Source organism: Odontesthes bonariensis, chromosome 5 (genome assembly GCF_027942865.1).
Source record: "Odontesthes bonariensis isolate fOdoBon6 chromosome 5, fOdoBon6.hap1, whole genome shotgun sequence".
NCBI lineage: Eukaryota > Metazoa > Chordata > Actinopteri > Atheriniformes > Atherinopsidae > Odontesthes > Odontesthes bonariensis.
Window position 1 is genome coordinate 27,557,097 of NC_134510.1, and position 21,126 is coordinate 27,578,222.

The 21,126-nt window shown below is 38.0% G+C and overlaps 3 protein-coding genes across 4 annotated transcripts; all 3 read left to right on the plus strand.

Annotated features, from left to right (window-relative positions):
• Positions 1-5: 5 nt before the first annotated feature.
• LOC142380232 (uncharacterized) lies at positions 6-2,906 on the plus strand. The gene is made up of 5 exons (XM_075465921.1): positions 6-72; positions 507-764; positions 1,456-1,743; positions 1,829-2,104; positions 2,220-2,906. The coding sequence occupies exons 1-5, from the start codon at positions 6-8 to the stop codon at positions 2,321-2,323; spliced, it is 993 nt and encodes a 330-aa protein (XP_075322036.1). The 3' UTR covers positions 2,324-2,906.
• Positions 2,907-6,446: 3,540 nt separating this feature from the next.
• LOC142380599 (cell adhesion molecule CEACAM6-like) lies at positions 6,447-10,388 on the plus strand. The gene is made up of 6 exons (XM_075466511.1): positions 6,447-6,501; positions 6,612-6,920; positions 8,338-8,619; positions 8,745-9,011; positions 9,091-9,171; positions 9,574-10,388. The coding sequence occupies exons 1-6, from the start codon at positions 6,447-6,449 to the stop codon at positions 9,597-9,599; spliced, it is 1,020 nt and encodes a 339-aa protein (XP_075322626.1). The 3' UTR covers positions 9,600-10,388.
• Positions 10,389-11,683: 1,295 nt separating this feature from the next.
• On the plus strand, positions 11,684-20,346 carry ceacam1 (CEA cell adhesion molecule 1). 2 transcript variants are annotated; one of them, XM_075465919.1, is made up of 15 exons: positions 11,684-11,910; positions 12,177-12,476; positions 13,764-14,042; positions 14,138-14,401; positions 14,900-15,172; positions 15,294-15,545; positions 15,658-15,927; positions 16,058-16,309; positions 16,422-16,691; positions 17,430-17,681; positions 17,794-18,069; positions 18,241-18,495; positions 18,666-18,947; positions 19,261-19,515; positions 19,830-20,346. In XM_075465919.1, exons 1-15 carry the CDS (start codon positions 11,859-11,861, stop codon positions 19,916-19,918), a joined length of 3,621 nt encoding a protein of 1,206 aa, XP_075322034.1. In that variant the 5' UTR covers positions 11,684-11,858; the 3' UTR covers positions 19,919-20,346. The 2 variants fall into 2 exon arrangements, with proteins under 2 accessions (XP_075322034.1, XP_075322035.1); XM_075465920.1 differs by lacking the exons at positions 15,294-15,545; positions 15,658-15,927.
• The last annotated feature ends 780 nt before the right edge of the window (positions 20,347-21,126 follow it).

Below are 21,126 nucleotides of genomic sequence, written 5' to 3' on the forward strand. Positions count from 1 at the left end.
CGGAGATGAAGAGCACTCCAATGACACCCAACGGGAAGAGTCTTTATTGTGCTCTGCTGGTGGCGCTTATAGGTGAGAACCATTAATTTACTGACTTTTACTATGATTTAAAAACCTCATAAATGAGCAGCTTGTTCAGTGTGATAGTAAGAGCACTGATGATATGACGGTCAATGAGTGTAAGAGATATAAAGTTCAGTAACTAACTTCACTTAATTAGAAAATTAATACTAGCTACTGACAATCAATAAGCTGGAAATATAAGGCTACGGTACAACAAAGAGAAAGAGAGAGGGTGTGAGGATACAATGATGCATACTTTCTCAGCTATCACTCAGAAATTAGTTATAAATTAGTGATAACCACAAAATGAGACTTGTAGAGTCAAAAACCTCCTATTTGTATGTGCTAACACAGGCATTGTTAACCCAAGCAGAGTAAGAATACTGCATCTCCACTTAATACCTCACACTTTAATAGCTGTGATGAATGTTCCTCTCACTCAGGTTCGCCAGCTTTGGGTACAACTCTGCAGATCTCCTGGACTGGCGGGGTGACAGCTGGCTCCCGAACTACGTTCACCTGCTCTTCTTCTTGTTTTCCCAACTGCGTCTACACCTGGAACTTTAGGGGCAGGACGTACAATGGGAGTACATTAGCCTGGACACCGGATGGACTGGATGATACAGAGGAGCTGCAGTGTATCGTCTTCAATCCACGAACAGGACTCTACACCAGGACTACTACCATCGTCAAAATTAACAGTGTGTAGTAGTGGACAGAAACTAAATACTATTGCTTAAATATTACACTTCACAACTTTTTCATGCAGCTCTGTACTTCTTGTCCATCACTTGTTTTGACAGCTCTTATGACTTATTACTTTTCAGATTGGATTCGACATAAAAAAAAAACATGAATATGTGATAATGTAACACAATATGAATTTAGTTAAAGATCCTTGTAATGTTTCTGAGGTTTTAGCAGCGACTCCTGTTCTAAACTTTGAAGAGGGTCTATAAGTTTGATATTTCAGGCCTGAAAAGATAAAACTGTTCACTTTTTCACATCAGCGATTGTTTTATAATGTTTCTATATTTCACAATCCCTCAGGTGTATCTTAAGACCCTTTTGAGGGGTCTGTTTCATAGTTTGAAGAGCCACTATCAAAACTACAAAAAAGCCGCCTTATTAAACTGCTTTAACACCAATCAGTATTCAGGAAAAACAATAAATTATACTTTTAGTCCTGTGTTTTGTGACATTTTGCAGATAATACTCTGTTCTTTTACTTAAATAAGGCCCAAAACAAAACAAATGTTCTCTCTCTCTGAAGTGATGCGTGAGAAATGTATTGAACCAGTTTTAGAAGATGTTCATTCATGAGATGAGTTGGAGTGATTCTTCTTTCTTAATCAATTAAAAATCTTCTCTTTTGGGTTTCCTCTCTTACAGATCCACTGTCTGTACAAATCAGTCCACCAAACACTGTTCCATCGCTCAACCAGTCACTGAATCTCGTCTGCCATAATGCTGCAAATGGTGACCCTCGAGGACCACCAGAAGTCGTCTGGTACAAAGATGGACAGAGAGTGACTTTACGTGAAAACATGCAGCTCCTGCGAAACAACCTCACGCTTCACTTTGACTCACTGTTGCCCTCTGATGCTGCTTTCTACCACTGTAACACTGATGTACCCACACTGGATACCAGCGTTTTCAGCTTGGGCTATTTACTCAGCTGTAAGTATAAAGATGGACGAGTAGATTAAGCAACAAGGATTCTTTTTTTTGTTAGTAATTGTTATAAACTCTCTAATCTTTGTAGTTGTTCCTTGGAACGTGAGCATCAGTGGACCAGACGCCGTATTTCCCGGCAATTTGAGTCAATTCACCTGCCTGACCAGCTGCACCCTAAATGTTGAATGTACTGTCAGGTGGGAGTTCAGAGGAGGTTTTCCCATCGGAACGTTCTTTTCAGTAAATGCAAATAAGCTCAGGTGGACTCCTTCGATTCCTGGGACTTTCCAAAACTTCACTTGCATTGCAGAAAATAAAGCTGCTGGACGCTCAGCTGAAGCCACCATAAAGGTAGAGGTTAAAGGTAATGATAACTCTTCAGTATTTGCTTCTTTTTTTGCTGTCGTTTGTTCATTTTCAGCAAAATGTTGAATTCAATTTAGTGACTTTTTCCCTGTTTGTCATCTTTACCTAAATAGGACTTCTGGCTTCCGGATCAGATGCAGTGCAGCTCAGTAGACTTTTTCCATTGGGCCTTGCTGTTGGACTTTGGATTGTACATTCTTTACCCATAAAGTATTAACTGGTTTGTTTTCCCTGTTCCCTGTTCCCAAATGTATTGACTCGTCTGTTTAATCATGAATCGCCACTACCTGCTAAACAAAAGAAGGAACAGTCAGGTAACAAAAACTTTTGGGGCCTTTATTTAAAGTTTTTTGTCCATTTTTATTACCGAAACCTTGCAAACATGTGAAAATAGATTGTTTGTTCCACAAGGGACTTAACAATAAAGCCTGGTTGCTCTTTGGTTTATTCACTATTCAATACTTTCAAACCTCAACACACAACAACAACATTTCTTTGTAAGAAAAACACTGTGACACACCTGCATGTGGTCATTCTCTGAGCTTCACTGACAGTCAGTAAAACTGCACTGACTCAGTGATCAGCTTTCTTCACATCCATCAAATGTTTCCTGAAATTCAGTTTAATCATTTTCTTTCAAGGTTAAAAGTTTTGTCAGAGGTGTTTCTCCATAATGACATCAGCTTGTTTTCCTCCCCACCCTCCACAAGTCAGCATCATTAGATGCTGTAAACATGACTCACTAACTGATTCACTCATGCTGAATAGAACCCATGAAATCACAGGAATTACACTAAATTAAAGGACTTTGAGGCTTTTTTTCATGTTAAGCTTTTCAGTTGACTTGCAGAAAAACAACTGTTTAAATCCTTTGTGGACTTTATCGTATCTCTCACATTTAGTTGAACCCCTTTTCTTTAGATTGGGAATCAAAACTAGAGAGTGATTTTCAACTTTTTTGTAGTTGACCATCTGTGCATTCAAGTTTTTGTTGAAACACTTCTATAACCACAACCTCAAACTATATTTCTGCGATATGAGATGTTGCTTTTGTTGATCTGTAAAGCAGTGCTACAAACATTAACAGCAGCATCTCTAAAAAAAAACTTTACAGACAAAAATACTATAAATAAAATAAAATAAATGTCTGGACATGGTTTTCTACTGTTGCTAATTATAAGTTAATATTAACTGTTGACAGATAACTGTTATCTGAGATGATGTTTTATATGATAACATATGAACGTATGTAACATGCATACATTAATTAACACAAAAACACGCACCAGAAAACAGTACAGTCAATACACTGTTAGTGTTTTGGAGCTTCATGTGAAGTGCGGCACAAATACAGCGAATGAAATTACAGCTAATTTAGCATTTCTCACATGAAAATGTTATGATGCTTTTAATGACCAAACTGTATGATAGAATTCAAGAATTTTCAAAATGCTCATAGCTATAAAAATATTGATACAGGAATTCAAGTTTATATAATTTTTTTAAGTGAATGCATTTCTGATTCTTTTCTTATTTCCATTCTTCTGTATTATATTTGTCGCACCTTTAGTTTATATGGTGGAGTTCTGTCGGTTTGCCAGAAGGAGGCGCTGTGCACTCATGAACGTCAGATATGAACTAAGTGTGAGAAAGTTAGGATTGACAGAGAAATCAGAACATTAATCCATAATGATGAGGCAATGGACACACTTTTGTGTGTCATAAATTGATCATAAGTTAGGTGTTACTCAGCAGTTTTGGCAGTTACTCAGAAAGTTATGAGAATGAGCTCATGGGTCTGCATGTCCGAGACACCCACTACACCTTCACGTGAACTGCAGTTTAGTTCAGTTTGGTTGAGCTTAGTTTGGTTAGTTTATGATTAACCCTAACTAGCACTTAATAATGACATTGTTGGGACAGACTCAAACAGTTTTCACAGATGTGTATACCATTCACTTCAGGCTCTCTGCCAAGCAAAGGAGGATGTCTCTGCTGTTCTCTGGAACTCTGGTTTCTCCTATCTGGGTATTGTATAATACAACAATGACATATGGGCATCTGAGAATCAAGTGGCAGCCACCCTCTTCTTCTACTTCCTAATAATAGCTATTGTTTTCATTCTTTGAGGAAGGTCTGCTGTGCACTTGGTTAATTTTGTTATGTCAGTTTTATTGTACGTGCACTCAAGTGCAAACATTTGCATGTCACATAAAACAAACAAATAAAAGCAGGATTTGCATTAGTACTCTCAGATTTTAAATAGAGCACAAATGGGATGATAGCAAGACTGTTTCTATCAGCTTATATACGTCATGCAAATGAAGATGAGATATACTCAGGGAGTTTGGGTTATTCTTGAAAATTCAGCTGAATGGAAAAATGTTGAAGCTGCATTTCATTCAATTTATTAAATGCATCACTCATTCATAACATAGCCAAGAAACCACAGCACTTGATAATAGGGCAGTAGCTGTGGGTAGGGATGACCTGCCGTGCCTTTCTTTATTGCAGTGTAGCTGAAGTCTCCAAGAAGTTTGTTGTCTTGTGTTAAATGTAAGGTTGAATGTGAAATTGTGTACAGATACCAATGTTACAAACAAAATTTGGACAATCGCAGATACCATTTGTTTTTGCCAAGACGAATAACCATGCACACTCACTCCTAGAGTCAATTTAGAATCACCTATTAACCTAACATGCATGCTTTTGGGGGGTGAGAGGAAGCCAGAGTACCCGGAGAGAACCCACATGGGGAGAACATGCAAACTTTAATATTATTTTTAAGGATTTTATTGGCACTAGTGGCCCTTATTGGAAAGTTGCTTAACAGGAAACGAGAGCAGAGAGAGAAGGTAAGGACATGCAGCAAAGGGCCCTGAGCCGGGTCTCAAACTGAGGGCAGCTGCAATGAGGTACTTCAGCCTCTGTAAATGGGACGCCCGCTCAACCAGTTGAGCTAACCAGCACCAGGAATAAGGATCCCTTTTACTGTGAGGCAACAGTGCTAATCATTTATTTGTGTGTGTGTGTGTGTGTGTGTGTGTGTGTGTGTGTGTGTGTGTGTACTAGAAATTTGAATAAATATAAGGCTGTCAAGCCGTGGATAGCAATGTCACCACATATTCCTGCGTAGTTTGCATGTTCTCCCAGTGTTCTCTCCTTGGTTTTTCTGCAGGTGTGCTTCCTATTACAGGTCAAACATAAGACGATTGATTTAATTAATAATTCTAAGTTCACCACAAGCATGAACAGTTTGATTGTCTGTCTTTCTGTGTCCTGTAATGGACTGACAAGCTGTCAAGGGTGTACATAGTTAAAGAAACATGCAGCTTCCTGTGATCCTGTATATGATGAAAATAGGTGTGGCTAATGAATGTATGAAGATTCAAAACTAGATTATCTGGCCTTTAATTCTGCTGCTCATACTGACCTTTGTGCTGTACAAATAAACTCAACAGCAATCACTTCTTCTATGCGTTGTGCATTACACAGGTGCACTCCGAAACTGGAATTTGCATCACCACAGTTGAAATGATGCCACAGGAGTTTCTGAGGTCTATTGTTTGCCTACTTAACATGTAAAGTTAGAAAAGGCAGCATTCCTGAATGTCAGAAACTGATAAGAAACTGCTTGTTTGAACTGTGAGATTCAGAATTGTGAAAATGCGTAGCAGTTTGTCTCTTAAGAAAATAAATGTCTGTAATCCATTTCTTTGTTGCTATCTGCAAGATTCAGAAGACTGAGTACACAGAACAGACCACATCCCAAGGTACAATACAAAAGCTCATGCAGTTGATTTAATTCTGAACGTAAACCAGCTGAGAACATGTTGACCATCACACAAATACAGAGCAATGAAAGTGTCATATGTCAGGCATGTATGTTAAAATTTACTGGTGGAAAGAGAAGAAACATTACAAAATCTAATCCATAGAAGTTGGTTTGGGAAGATAGGATAGACAGGATACTGATGTGCAAAAATATGTGATAATATCACTAATCAATAATTAGATTATCGATGATATCAATAATATCATCTTTGAATCATCTAGCCATACAAAAAAAAAAGGTTTAACTAACAAACAACACAACCCCCACTCACCATCATGCCCCACATACTTTCTGTCCTAATTTGTCATTTAACAAAACTTCACCCTGAAAGGCAAACAAAATGTTATCACCTTGTGTAAGTTTGTCAAGACTGGACACCAAACATCCAGAAACACCTGCAGATAAGAAGTGAGGTTGCTGCTGAATAGATATGGGGCTGAACACACAGTGGACCACTATAACAGAGGGGAAAAACGTAAGAAGATTGTCAGACCACTTGAACAAAATGGAGAAGAAGTTTGATGGAACCTCAGCGATTGTTTTCCTGGCTTTAATGCACAGTAGGCCCTGATAGATTTAAGATTTTCTGATTAAACCTAAGTGGTTAAAACTGTAAACTCATATGTGGGTTTTGTGCATTGTATATTACATTATATCTTCTCTCTATCAGGTTTTCTAGCCTCGGATGCTGTTGAGGTCAAGCCTTCCATCAACCCTGCTGTAGTCGGGGGCACGGTGATTCTGTCGCTGTCTCCCTCGGTGACGTTAAAAGGCGGAAGCTGGGCAGTGGGAGAGTCCCTTATCCTAACCTGGCTGGGGGACCAGCAGGCGGTTTTCTCCGGTTACAGTGGCAGGGCGTTTGTTAACATCACCACCGGGGCGCTCACTCTAAGCTCTCTCACTGTGGCAGACTCAGGAGTCTACAGGGTGCAGAGCAGTGACCCCCAGCTGACGGTCAACACTTCCGTCACCGTTGTGGGTGAGAAAAATCAGATGATGATATATGTTTATAGCTCATTAAGGTTCATTCATTACAGTTCAATCGCTGCAGCATCTCCAAAGAAATAGAATACAAAACAAGAACATATGTGTATATTTACACATATTTATTTACAATATTACAATATTACAATATTTACAACACATATTAATATACAATATATTTACAATATCAGGAGTCAAACAAGGTGAAGGGACAAGGACTAGTGTTGTGTAACTGATGGTAAGAGGAAGTGAAAAATGTGCTAATGATGTATTTACTCTGCCTTTTTATCGGAACAGGTTCCTGTTGTAATGAAAAAAGGGTTTTTACAAAAAGGTCACAGGTGGGGAGTTTAAGGAATTCACGTTCTTGCCTCGTGATATTTGGACTGATAACTATGAAACTATGAAAAAGCATGCCTAATAGACAGCTTGTGTTTTGGTTTTGCTGCCCTTTCGGCCACATGACTGTGTCCTCAGGGTGTTTCAGTCAACACACACCTGTATTTATCCTTTTGTGGTACAGTGTACTTGATCCTTTAGTTCAACGGAGTCTCGTTTTCAGTAAGGAGAGACTATCTGAACTTTCCTCTTTCGTATATGGAAAAAATGTGCACGTGTAATAAATGTCTGCTGTGTAAAATGTAAAGTGCGCACCTGCTGTATAAGAGCTGTTTTTGACCACACAGTGTTTAGATTTTGTTTAAATAAGTTTGGATGCCATAAAATCTGAAACAACCAACTACTACCTGAATATTACATTAACTTTTAAAATAAATTCTACTTAGTATAAAAATGTTCTAAGGTGTAAGTAATGTCTACATTAACGATTATTTTCTTTCATAAGCATCTGTGAGATGACCTGAATGGGAACAGATTGAGTTGCCAAGTTGTTAAAAATAAAAACACCGTCGCAGATTTGTGCTTTTAGATTTCTATATATTATTTTAATTTGTATTCTATGGGAAGATCAAACCAACCAGCACCAAAATCAATTATGACAAACATCTTAAAGACTCTTTTGATGAGATATGTTAAAAGTGTTGTGAGTCACTGAAAAGGGATCGTTAGTTTTCAATAACACATTTGATCTGCTGTCGTAAAAAGTAATTGTAATAAGCATTACTGAAAAATACAGAATCAGGATTATTATAAATGCATACAATCAGCATTTTCTGTATTTGAGTCCAACACAAATATTGTGGCGTAAAGTCTATTCTTATTATGTCAAAATATTATCTTTTCTTCTTGGTAAGATAAATTATAAATGTTGATGAAAATGTCTTTTTAACATCCCTAAAATCAGTATTGACGTTGCACATTTTCACTTTTGCGAGTAAAGATAAAATATGATGAGCCCTTATGGTCACCAGTGAGTTAATGAACATATTGATTAATTCATTGATCTTCCACAGAACCTGTTTCAAATGTTACGGTCAGTGTGAATCAAACTGACCTGACTGAGTTCCAGAGTTCAGCGGACATTAAGTGCTCCGTCTCCTCTGGATCCTCCCTCTCAATCATTTGGATGAACCACAGCTCTGAGGTTACAGCCAACGACAGAGTTCAGCTCACTGATGGAAACTTCACACTCACTATAGTTAATGTGACCCGCTACGACTCTGGACCATTCAGGTGTTATGTGCTTAATCCTCTCAGCAATGGAACCAGTGATCCAGTACATTTCATCATCAGCTGTAAGACAAACTATTTTAATCCAACCAATATTTGCTATAATACCCCAGAAACAATGGTTGAATTCCACTAAGTTTTAAAGTATACCTTTTTTTTGTACCCGCTCCTCTCTCTGTCTCTTTCTCAGATGGCCCAGACAATATGGCTCTCACTGTGAATGGACTGAACATCACTTCCTTTCAAAGTGGATCCAATCTGACCATGCTCTGCTCTGCAGAGTCCAATCCCCCCGCTCAGCTTCAGTGGGCTTTCAGAGGAAAACTCGTGAACAGGACAGACACATTGTTGGAACTGTGCCATGTCGGGGAGAACCAAAGTGGTCCATATTCCTGCCTGGCTTTTAACAACCAGACTAAAGCGCACAACTATATAACCACACACATCGTGATATCAAGTAAGTTTGTTTTTTCACAACTTTTTTAACAACTCTTATTGTTTTTTTAGTCCTCATCTTTATGTTTTTGTCTCTGTAGATTCTGGATTGGACCACCAGGCGCTGAATGTGTTGCTTGTTACTCTGCTGATACTGGCTGGATTCACTCACACACTGGAAGGCAAGTTATGGAGAAACTTGATACTTTCATATCCTTTTTTTAGATAAACAAAGACTTTTGTTTTATTTTTATTTTTTTTTAGCAGATAAGCTAAAAAGAATGTCATCCCCTGAAATTCTACATAAATCAAAACCAAATCAAAATTTCTGGTCTAAATCATAATAAAGACATTTAGATATATTCTGTAAAACCTTTTCAACATCTATTTGATTGGTAGTTAGGGTTTAGTCAATGCTGCCTCACTTGCTTTTGTCTTCAGAGTGAGGGAGTACACACCATGAATTTCTAGTTAATTTAAGAATAGACTTGGTAGTATTCAGAAAATAGAGACAAAATTGGTACAGTTTGCATACCCACAGAGTTCATTAACATGAGAAATAAAAACCTGCCTCTCTTTCACAGATGTCTGTGACTCATTAAGACCCTGAATGACTTCGATGCGATGAAGAAAGTCTTACGTCAGTCTTGTTAACTGTCCAATTGTATGTGATTCAAAGGTGAGGGAAACAGAGCAAATGCTAAAATATTTTTAACTTTTCAGAAAGACTACATGTCAGTAATCACATGGTAGGTCTTTGTGGTAGGTTTAAAGGGCTGTTTGAGGCTCTGGTTTTGGGTAGTAGGTTAGGTCATAGAGCAATAAGTCAGTGGTGGGTTCCCACAAATCATTGCTAATTTAATCGGAAAAATAGATGGAAAGTAAGCACTATTTTTCCAACCATTTTTCCTTTCCTTTACTTTTACATAAGCAAAAATTGTAGAAAAAGGTTTGTTAAGAAGTCACAATTCCCAATAAAGCTGCTCTCATTTACTCATTTCTCTGTTTTTGTTGCAGTTGAATGTGTATGTCATAATGACTGAAACAGTAAGAGTCAATACAGTACAATCGAAAAGTTGTTTAAAACAATTAATTTGGGATTTTACGTGTAACAAACACATGCACAGCTGTCTGCTCCAGGACACAGAATCATTCCTACACATAATTCTCTTCTCCTTCTTGCTAAATTTGTCATAATCTGCTTTTTGTTTAAAGTGTTTAGACGGTTGCAAAATTTTGTTTCTGAGCCATTAGCGATACCACAAATATAGAAAAATAAGGATTTTGTGGCATGTATGTATGTGTGTGTTGATGGCTATTTGTGCAAAATCATTTGCTATGTTATCTGTAGTAAATTACACTTTGTATGTTTTGATTCGATAATTAAAATATGAATGCTTTTGACCGTTTCCATAGTCACTGCGTTCACTCATTTTACTGAATTCTACCTGAAGAAAATACTTTTAAATTAAATTCAGTTCAATCTTATTTATATAGTGTAATGTCATCACAAGGCAACTCAGAGATACAGCCCAAGTCAAGACAATCATAAATCAATTAATTGCAGTACAATCATAACCCAATCCAATCAATTTGATTAAAATCCAAATTTCATACAATGTCAATTCCAGAAATGTTGCCAGGCTAAGGAAACTGATAGATTGCATCAAAAGTTGTCTTTGATCAATCCCCATATTGAGCATGCACGAAATGACGGTGGAAACAAAGAAAATCCCCTTTAACAGGATGAAACCTCCAGCAGAACCAGACTGAAGATGGGCGCCCATCTGTCTCGAACAGATGGGTGAGAGGAGAGGAAAGAGGGAACAACCAGCCAAAAGTGCAGCGTCACTTACACCAAATACGAAACCAGGTGCAGGTAGATCAACAACAAATGAATGTTATCCCTAAATCAAATCTGACAGTCCCATGTCTGCGCTGTCTCTCAGTGTTGTATCAATAGGTCTTTGTTGGCAACATTCTAATGCTGCCACTCACGATTTAGTGTTTGGTTACCATCATAATAAAGTAATATATTCAATACAAAGCTGAGGAAAATCCCCTTTTATGTGACCTTTAATATGATCTCATACAGTGGAGGTTAATGGCCTGCGATGTTGTTGTGGCTCCATAATGTTAAACCATTATTCAGCTGTTAATCGCTTGTTCTCTTTTTGAAAGATACCGCTATCATTGAAGAGTATCATCTCTTTTGTAAATAGACAAACAGGAAATACTGGATGAGTTTATGTTGAGTATAACTTTACAGTCAACACTCCAGGAGAAAGAGCACATCCAGTACGACAATGGGAGAGTCTACTGCCCCATATTACATCCTGTCAGTCTTGGTTATTTCCTCAATTCACTAGATGACTTAACTGTCCAGTGGGAGGGTATTTATCATAACGAGCTTGGTTTACTTTATTTGACCTAGTATTCACAAATTTATTCCACCTTTACTTAATCCTTCGATAGAAAAAGCAAAGAAATTAGATTTAAGCATGAATGTGTCATCAGTTTCTTTGTTTGGGTACAAACTGATAACACAGTGACCTCACAAAATACAATGCAATTTCATGCAATTTTCTGGTAGGTTAACGTTGCCAAAAGACCGATTAAAGTTTACAGTAAATGAAGACACCAAGGTGAGCACCAGTATACCATCAGTATACGAGGGCAAAACAAGGTGTGGCCATGACTGGGGGAAAGCATTTGCATCAAAAGATCTGGTGTGATTTTTGTTCAACTACTTGCTGATTGAAGTCCTGTGCGAAAACAACCAGACGCCAGATTTGAATTTATCAAAGCAAGAGACCAGTCCATTTAATTTACAAAGAGGTTTTCAACTGAAGAGAAAGTGAAGAGCAAAATGAAGTCTACAGTGGTGTTTGTCCTAACCCTGACCACAATAACCTTTGCAGGTACATTTAAATTATTTTTAACTTTTACATCTTACTTTTTATTCATAGAATTTCTCTGCTCAGGCAATGAGTTTAATGAGTTTTACAGTTTAATGATTTTGATGATAAAAATCTTAAATACACATCTTAAAATTAAATATGAATGTCTTAAAATGTGCTATTGTTGAACATTGCAGTGTTTTTATATGAGCTCTTCACCAATATCTTAGCAATGTTTGGATGGATGAGGAGTATTTTCATTCTATTTCCTTTCTGTCTGTTTTTAGGTCTTGTGCACAGCCTGCACATAAGCGCCTCTGAAAACGTCTTACTTGTTGGCAGCAATGTGACACTTTCCAGCAACGTCACTGTCGAACGCTGGTCATGGAGGTTCAATGATGTTACAATTGTGATTGTACTCCAAGGAAGTTTTTATATAGGAAAATCTTGGGAGAACAGGACAACTTTGAATTTAACAACGTCATCCCTGACTATAAGGTCACTAACAGTGGAAGACTCTGGAGAGTACACATTTGAAAAACTGTCCGGCGATACTTTCACAGAGGTGTTAAAACTGTCGGTCCAAGGTAAGGACTTTCTTACATTTTCTGTTTATTCACTTATATCTTATCCCAAGCACATTGAAATATTCAAAAGGTTACACACATCCATGCATGTGAACTCTTGAGCGACTTGATCTTGTGCCAGCTCGTGTCAGCAATTTCTCAAAATATGCAAACCTAAATGGAAATACAGAATATAAAGACAAAAACTGAGATTGTACAAATTGAATGAGCTTGAAAGTCAGTATTTGTTATGTGGACCTTTATTCTTCAACACAACCTGAACCCTCTTAGACAAGCTTTCTGGTCGTTTCTGGTAAAAGCAGTCCTCAGGAATAGTTCCCCAGGCTACTTAAAGGACATTTCAAAGTTCTTCTTTGGATGTTGGCTGCCTTTTGTTCTGTTCTCTGTCAAGATGATCCCACACTGCTTCAGTAATGTTGAGATCTGGGCTCTGGGGAGGATTCATCAGTCCGTAAGACCTGTTGCTTCCTATTTTCTGTTTGGCATTATTGCTCAAGACCCTTTTAAAAGATGACAAGAAAGTTTGGCTCATTGGTAGCAAAATTTTTGCACAATACTGTAGGGCTGCTTTTTCTTTTACACCTAGCAGCCGAACTCAGCGTGATTTAATCGAGGCTCTGCTGGGACTTAGCTCTAAGTTTTCACTTTGACTATGAATAAATCTATTTTTATGGAAGTTTTTCTGTGCCATCAGAATTTGAATACGAATTTCTAATATTGAATTTTTACAGCATCAAAATCAGACTTTGAATTTGAAAATGCTCGGGGAGAACATGCAAACCCCACATAGAAAGGCTCTAGTCGGGATTCAAACAGGGGACCCTCTTACTGTGGCGGTGGCCACAGCACTCTGCAGCCCGAAGCTTAGTCAATGCATTCAAATTTTACAATTACATTTTTCTCGTAAAGCTGTGAAAACTGAAACCAAAAACATCAAGCTTGAGTTTATTCAAGATGAAGAAACGAATATTTGCTGCATTTGGAAAAAAGGGAAATGAAAAACAGCAGAAAAATAAGATACAGAAAACAAATGCGCAAAGACATGTGTTGTCTTTACAGACTCATAATTGCACTGACAATTGCAGCATGAGGGCAAAGTAGCAGGAATGAAAACCTTTCTTAAAACTTGCATTACCCTTTTGAATAATCCAAGTCATTAATATAAGATCATTCATGAGCAGCATTCATTTTGTCTGTGAATTTTCAGCAGAACAAATTGCAAATTTGCTGGAATTTTCAATCCATCAAACCTGACAAATGCCTTGCTTTTGTTTTCCCTCTCTACAGAGCCTATTTCAAATGTGACTTTGCGGGCCAAATCTACCAATCTGGTGGAATTCAATGACACAGCAGTCCTTGTGTGCTCTGTGTCCAGTGGCACGTCTTTGTCTTATGAATGGTGGATGGACAACTCTACAATCACAAACGGAGATGTACAGCTCAGCAATAAAGAAGCTACTCTCAGTATAGTTAATGTGACTCACTATTATCAGGGACAATACAAGTGCAAAGTGTCTAATGGATTTGGGCAGGAATTTAGCGGCGTTGTACATTTGAACATCAACTGTAAGTTTTATTCAAAATGGATGTACATATAGGCATCTGTATTAAAGCAACAAAAATTAATCCTCAAAACAATTCCCCTATTGTTGTGTCATCAGATGGCCCAAGTAACACAACTATGATGGTCATGCCTGCAAAGGAGGTATACAAATCAGGATCTAATATCACACTCTCATGTGCAACCCAGTCCAGCCCTCCAGCGACGGTCCAGTGGATGTTTAATGACACATACCTGGACCCTTATGGACCAAACCTACAACTGAAGAATGTTTTAGAGGGAGATACAGGACATTATAAATGTGTATTTCACAACAATGTCACATTCAGGTTCAGCAGTAAAAGTACAATGATCCAGGTCACAGGTAAGGCTTTCTATTTTTCTTTGGTATTTTTTTTTTCTATCTATCAGCCCGAGTTTAGATTATTTTCAAACAACTGGTGAATGAGCTCATTAACTTTCTTGCAAAGATTTTGGTCAGTGAATCAAAAATATGGTCACAATGATATTTTCAGGCAGAAGCACTTTTAACACTTGACAAGCAATAGTAGTAGTTTGTGGTTGTTGGTAGGTGAAATTTGAGGAGCTACATAATGTTTGGACCTGTCTGCAAACTAGGTTTCCCATCAGGGACAATAAAATGACTGAACTGCCTTTCTTTATGCAAAGCTGACTGAGTCAGCTGTGCCATAGCGTCATGTTTAAAGGACATAAATATTGGTCAATGCGGGCACAAAGGCAAGAAGCATTTAACTGGATATGTTGAGTTATTCCATTAAATCTTTAAAGCAACATGTGCTGTAATCATTCAACCCGTATACATGTGTGAATTTAAACCACAAGTTTATTTGTTCTTTTACAGCTCCTGTGACAGCTGTTGTAATAAGTCGTACCAGTGGCCCGGCAATACTTCATGAATCCTTCACTCTGAAATGTGAAGTGACTGGACGTGTGGACAGCATTCAGTGGTGGAGGAATGACCAGCAAATTTCCGCTGACAATAGAGTGGACTTTGGCATTAACAAGACATTGACTCTTAATCCAGTTCAACATTCTGATGGTGGACGCTATTCGTGCAGGGCTTTTAATTCTGTGAGCAACATGACCAGCAGCCCCTTTGAAGTCCAAGTTAACTGTAAGAACATGATATTTTTTCATCACCATTCCCAAACGAAAGAAGTAACTGTCTGTTGTCTGGAAACCTATGTGATGCTGTTGTCATTGAAAGTAATATAAAAAATGATTAATGTATTCAGATGGACCAGAGACGCCAACTATCACAGGACCAAATGTGGTGAAGAGTGGAGACAGTGTGACTCTCAGCTGCAATGCAGCATCTACCCCAGAGAGCAGCTACGTGTGGTACTTCGATGGCGGTAAAGTCTCCACTATGTCTAAATATGTCACACCTGCTCTTACCAAAGGCCTGAGCTGGAAGTACACCTGCATGGCTTTCAACAACATCACCAACAAAAACAGCACTGCCCATATAATGATTACAGTTGTCGGTGAGACTTGGATACATATCTTTTTTTGTTTCTGTAAAAGAAAATGTTACTTACAAAGACACCAAGTTGCTGAGAAGAGAACTAAGTGCTGTGGCTTTTGTGTTGTTTCCAGATCCGATAGAAAATGTTCGAGTACAAGCCGAGATGAAAACTGTCATGGAAAGCTCCTCGTATACTTTAACGTGCAATGTGACTGGAGATGCTGATCACATTTACTGGACGAAGAACAATGAGTCTCTGCAAGAAGATGAGACAATTATTTTCCGGAATATGAAACTCTTGCTCATTTCAGTGCAGCGTTCTGATACTGGACACTACAGATGCATGGCTAAGAATGCTTTTGGAAACATGACCAGTGCTCCTTACAATCTCGTGGTCAACTGTGAGTATGATATTTAAAGGATTTTTTGTGGGCAATAACTGATGACTTTCACACTATGTAACAAAATATTAACTTGTGTAGTTATTGAAAAATTATAATCAGTGATTTAAGTTCATACCTGTGTGCTCAGATGGACCAGACATTCCAACTATCACAGGACCAAATGTGGTAAAGAGAGGAGACAATGTGACTCTCAGCTGCAATGCAGCATCTACCCCAGAGAGCAGCTACGTGTGGTCCTTTGATGGCCGTGACGTCTCCACTATGTCTAAATATGTCACACCTGCTCTTACCAAAGACCTGAGCGGGAAGTACACCTGCGAGGCTTTCAACAACATCACCAACAAACAGAGCACCGCCCACATAATGATTACAGTTGTCGGTGAGACTTGGATACATACCTTTTATGTTTCTGTAAAAGAAAATGTTACTTACAAAGATAAAAAGTGGCTTAGAGTGAAAACTAAGTGCTGTGGCTTTTGTGTTGTTTCCAGATCCGATAGAAAATGTTCGAGTACAAGCAGAGATGAAACCTGCCGTGGAAAACTCCTCATATGCTTTAATGTGCAATGTGACTGGAGATGCTGATCACATTTACTGGATGAAGAACAATGAGTCTCTGCATGACAATGAGACAATTATTTTCCAGAATATGAAACTTGTGTTCATGTCAGTGCAGCGTTCTGATACTGGATACTACAGATGCATGGCTAAGAATGCTTTTGGAAACATGACCAGTGCTCCCTACATGCTCATTGTCAACTGTGAGTATGATATTTAAAGACTTTATGCTTATGTATGAAGGGACACATTTATAGTTGATATTTTCTATCTTGCAATGTTTCTATTATGTTTTTATTAGAGTACAATAATGGGAAAATAATGTAACAAGAACAAGCTATATGTTGATCCACTCACATGTTAACACACGCTCATCATAGACATAAATGTCAAGAAAAAAAGACTTTTGGTAATGTTGTTTGAACTGTTTTTTTTCTGTGGCAGGATGAAACAAGTTCAACTGATAAAAAACACAAAATGTACTCACTTTTTTCTTATTTATTGTGAGTTTTCTTAATCAACAAAGAGCTAAACTCACTTTCAGAAAAGTCATGATGAATTAAGTTTGTGCAGCAACTTTAATATTTTTCTTTACTTTTTAATTTAAAGATGTATGTTGTAGAATCCCTAAAAAAGTAACAATAGCTAGCAAGTCACTGGAGGCTTCTGCCAAATTTCTACTGTAATTCAAAGCAGACACATGAAACACAGGCTCTGGAAAAAGGGCCTTTTGCATTCTTAACAGCGACCATAGTTTCTCCTACAAGCTCAGAAAGGAAGGATAAGATTAGAGGTATCCAACTAGTTTTAACATACAACTTCACAGCTAAATATCTCTAAATCTTACACACTGTTCCTTCAAGTTAAGAGACTGCATATTATTAATGGTTATTGAAACATGATAGTTAACCATAAATGACTGAACATATCTGTGTGCTCAGATGGACCAGACATTCCAACTATCACAGGACCAAATGTGGTGAAGAGAGGAGACAATGTGACTCTCAGCTGCAATGCAGCATCTACCCCAGAGAGCAGCTACGTGTGGTCCTTTGATGGCCGTGACGTCTCCACTATGTCTAAATATGTCACACCTGCTCTTACCAAAGGCCTGAGCTGGAAGTACACCTGCATGGCTTTCAACAACATCACCAACAAAAACAGCACTGCCCATATAATGATTACAGTTGTCGGTGAGACTTGGATACATATCTTTTATAGATATGTAAAAGAAAATGTTACTTACAAAGATAAAAAAGTGGCTGAGAAGAGAACTAAGTGCTGTGGCTTTTGTGTTGTTTCCAGATCCGATAGAAAATGTTCGAGTACAAGCGGAGATGAAACCTGCCGTGGAAAACTCCTCATATGCTTTAATGTGCAATGTGACTGGAGATGCTGATCACATTTACTGGATGAAGAACAATGAGTCTCTGCATGTAGACAACACAACTGGTTTCTATAAGGATAAAAAGACACTCATGTTCATGTCAGTGCAGCTTTCTGATACTGGATACTACAGATGCATGGGTATGAATGCTTTCGGAAACATGACCAGTGCTCCTTACATGCTACTTGTTAACTGTAAGTATACCATCACTAAGATTCCTACTTCCAACTAGTTCATTTGTTTTTGCTACAATGCATCATCCTACATTATTTAAATGGAAAATATCAATAAATATTGAAGAAAGTAAGATTAAATGAATTCTGTTGTAAAGTCGTTGGTATCAGAGTGTACTTTCTCCTTTGCAGTTGGACCGGACAAACCCATTGTTGATGGACCAACTTTGGCTGAAACCGGAAGTCATGCTGACTTTATGTGCTCTGCCGTGTCAGAGCCGCCTAGTCATTACACTTGGTGGTTTAACCATGAAACCATGACAGCAAATACCTCTGTGTTTACAATCGACCATTTGTCTTTAAACATGAGTGGAGAATACACCTGTATGGCCCACAATCATGTGACAGGAAGGAACAGCACAAACTCCATAACACTCAGAGTCATAGGTATGATGACTCATCTAAGGCAAGAATTAGATTAGACATTGTTAATATATGTTATGGACCTATATCATAGATCTAATAGTGTTATACGATGCTCTAAATGTGTAAATAGTTTTAATAAAGTGCAACCAAAATGTCTCACCTTCTACATTCACTGTGTCATGTGTACACAGAGGCAATAGAGTCAGTGATAGTCCACAACGAAACAACCCCAATAAACCAGAAAAACTTCACTCTCACGTGTCACGTTGTTGGGCCTTACAACATGACCTACTGGATGAAGGACAACATGTACCTCAACATGAGCACCATGGACCGATACATGTCGTACGACACTGACGAGAACATGCTACACTTCACTCCAGTGACAAGAGACCACGATGGGACATATAAGTGTGTTGCTGTCAATGAGGTTACTCAACATCATAGTCCCAAGTACATGCTCCAAGTAAACTGTGAGTGCTGAAGAAAACATTTGTGTTTAAATTAGCTCTTAGAAAACTGTTATTTGAAAATGTTATCATTGATGTGTTGGATCAGTCAATTATCTTCTCCACAACTATTACAAGCTTCATGATGAAAATCACTTACACATTAGCTAAAACCTCTGGAACAACATCTTACATTCGGCAGATTTACTCATTGTTTGTTTGAACAAATGAAAAATGATGTGAATTGAGAGTTATCAATCAGGGGATTTGACACTGAAGAAACATGTTATAGATCATTTTGCTGACTTTAATTCTGAGTCTTTCTGTCTCTGTGCAGATGGTCCTCTGAGTGTGACTATCTCTGGTCCTGAGTTTGGAAAGGAAGGCACTTCTATGTCCCTGAAATGCTCTGCTGATTCTCGACCAGAATGTCAATTTCACTGGTTCTTAAACAATCAGTTCATGATTCTGACGGATGGACCCGATGTCACGTTTGTTGCCATACAAAAGTATATTGGGAACTACACGTGTCAGGCGATAAACCCTGTGACGAATATCACAATGTACCAACATAAAGCTGTAACTATCGCCGGTGAGTGAGTTTTAGTTTTGATGTTTTCACTGCTGTATCTCCATAATGTCTTTTTTCAGAAAAGCTTACAACCTTAATTTGGATCAATAAGAGCCATGAGTTTACTTATGTAATGTCAAAATCCCTCTTTATAATGTTAAATGACTGAAAAACGCAAATGATTGCATCCATCTCACATCCATCGCCATTACTTTGTTGTTGTTTATTATGTTTAACAGTATTAGAGTGGGTGCTGCACAATTGCAAAATCTCGTAAATGTTATCATTTCTTCTCCATTCAGACATTTATCTTTCGTTCTCGTTATTTCCTCCAGCTCATGCTTCAACCATCCACCTCCCCACCCAGGGAGGTCTGATGATGATGGGTCTGTTTGCTTTTTCTGCCCATGCGTTATTCCACTGAGTCCTACGCACCATGGAGTCCGGTCAACCTGTAAGGTCTCTTGCGCCCCCTACAGTCTTCTACAGCATTTATATGGCTGGAAAATTGTAGACATGCCATATAGTCCATATAAGTCATATAAACGGTAACATGTTGTGATTTCTTAAGTTGAATGTCATAATCAATAGCATACTAGCAGATCATATTAATTGTGGTAGTATTGTAATAACTGTTGTCACTGGCTATGAAAATTCAGCCAAATTGTGTAACTACACTTGTACTGTTTTGTGATGAAAATCGAGATTATTCCTCTCAAATACTTCAACACTAATTTGATATAAATTGCATTTATTCACTTTGAGCAAAATGATGAGTACATGTATGTATTTTACCGCACATTTATTAACTGTAATTACTTGCTAATCAATTAAAAAAAACACAATAATTGATTTTGTGGACTTTTGTGGCCAATCCAGACAGTTCCAGTCAGCTTAATATACACGACTTGTATAGAGGGAAAGAGTGATCATTACAGAAATATTAAAAGCATATACGTAGAAGAATGCAGTGTATAAGGATGGACTCCTTTTGTTGCTCATATGGGGACACTGGGAACAGAGGGTGGTTTCACGGTAGTCAACTTGCACCTCTTCAGATTCTTATATTTGTGCAGCTGACAGAATTTTTTCCCTTGTGGTTGCATATTTCCAGACAGATTTAATGAGAGGATGAGAAAAAAGAAAACACACAAAAGAAATGTGAATTAAAACTTTTGAAAATCTCAAACAAAGACTTTTGAACAACAAATTTATTATTTTTATTTTTTAACTGAGTGCAACTCACATTTACGCTGATTGCGTGTGGTGGACTGCTGACAGAGGCAACGTGTTTTCACCGTCTCTCCTCCTAATCCTGGATGGCCCAAAAACACAAAGAGAGAAGAGCCGAATGGGTTTTTGTGATGCACTTTGACAAGATCCTCGACAGATGCACATTTTTAGTTTAAGTCCTCCATAATGCAGTTTTCACCTTTGCAGTTACATGGTCTTTTGTGACGTCTTACGATGACGATTGGATGTGAAGTTGTGGGCAAATTTCCAACAGGAGAAGCTACAACAAAATTTATATCAAAATGTACTTAGAAATTAAGTCAAAGTAAAGTCATTGGGATATAAAATACTAAATGACCACTAATGACAAACCACATTAATTGAATTGCAATCAATGGA

Excerpts from the sequence above, each read along its gene's own strand:
- LOC142380232 (XM_075465921.1), top strand. The coding sequence starts at position 6 with ATGAAGAGCACTCCAATGACACCCAACGGGAAGAGTCTTTATTGTGCT. Across the intron at positions 765-1,455 it reads TACCATCGTCAAAATTAACA|ATCCACTGTCTGTACAAATC; the intron begins GTGTGTAGTAGT and ends CCTCTCTTACAG. Across the intron at positions 2,105-2,219 it reads CATAAAGGTAGAGGTTAAAG|GACTTCTGGCTTCCGGATCA; the intron begins GTAATGATAACT and ends TTACCTAAATAG.
- ceacam1 (XM_075465919.1), top strand. The coding sequence starts at position 11,859 with ATGAAGTCTACAGTGGTGTTTGTCCTAACCCTGACCACAATAACCTTT. Across the intron at positions 17,682-17,793 it reads TATAATGATTACAGTTGTCG|ATCCGATAGAAAATGTTCGA; the intron begins GTGAGACTTGGA and ends TGTTGTTTCCAG. Across the intron at positions 19,516-19,829 it reads TAAAGCTGTAACTATCGCCG|CTCATGCTTCAACCATCCAC; the intron begins GTGAGTGAGTTT and ends TATTTCCTCCAG.
- LOC142380599 (XM_075466511.1), top strand. The coding sequence starts at position 6,447 with ATGGAGAAGAAGTTTGATGGAACCTCAGCGATTGTTTTCCTGGCTTTA. Across the intron at positions 6,502-6,611 it reads TTTCCTGGCTTTAATGCACA|GTTTTCTAGCCTCGGATGCT; the intron begins GTAGGCCCTGAT and ends TCTCTCTATCAG. Across the intron at positions 9,172-9,573 it reads ATTCACTCACACACTGGAAG|ATGTCTGTGACTCATTAAGA; the intron begins GCAAGTTATGGA and ends TCTCTTTCACAG.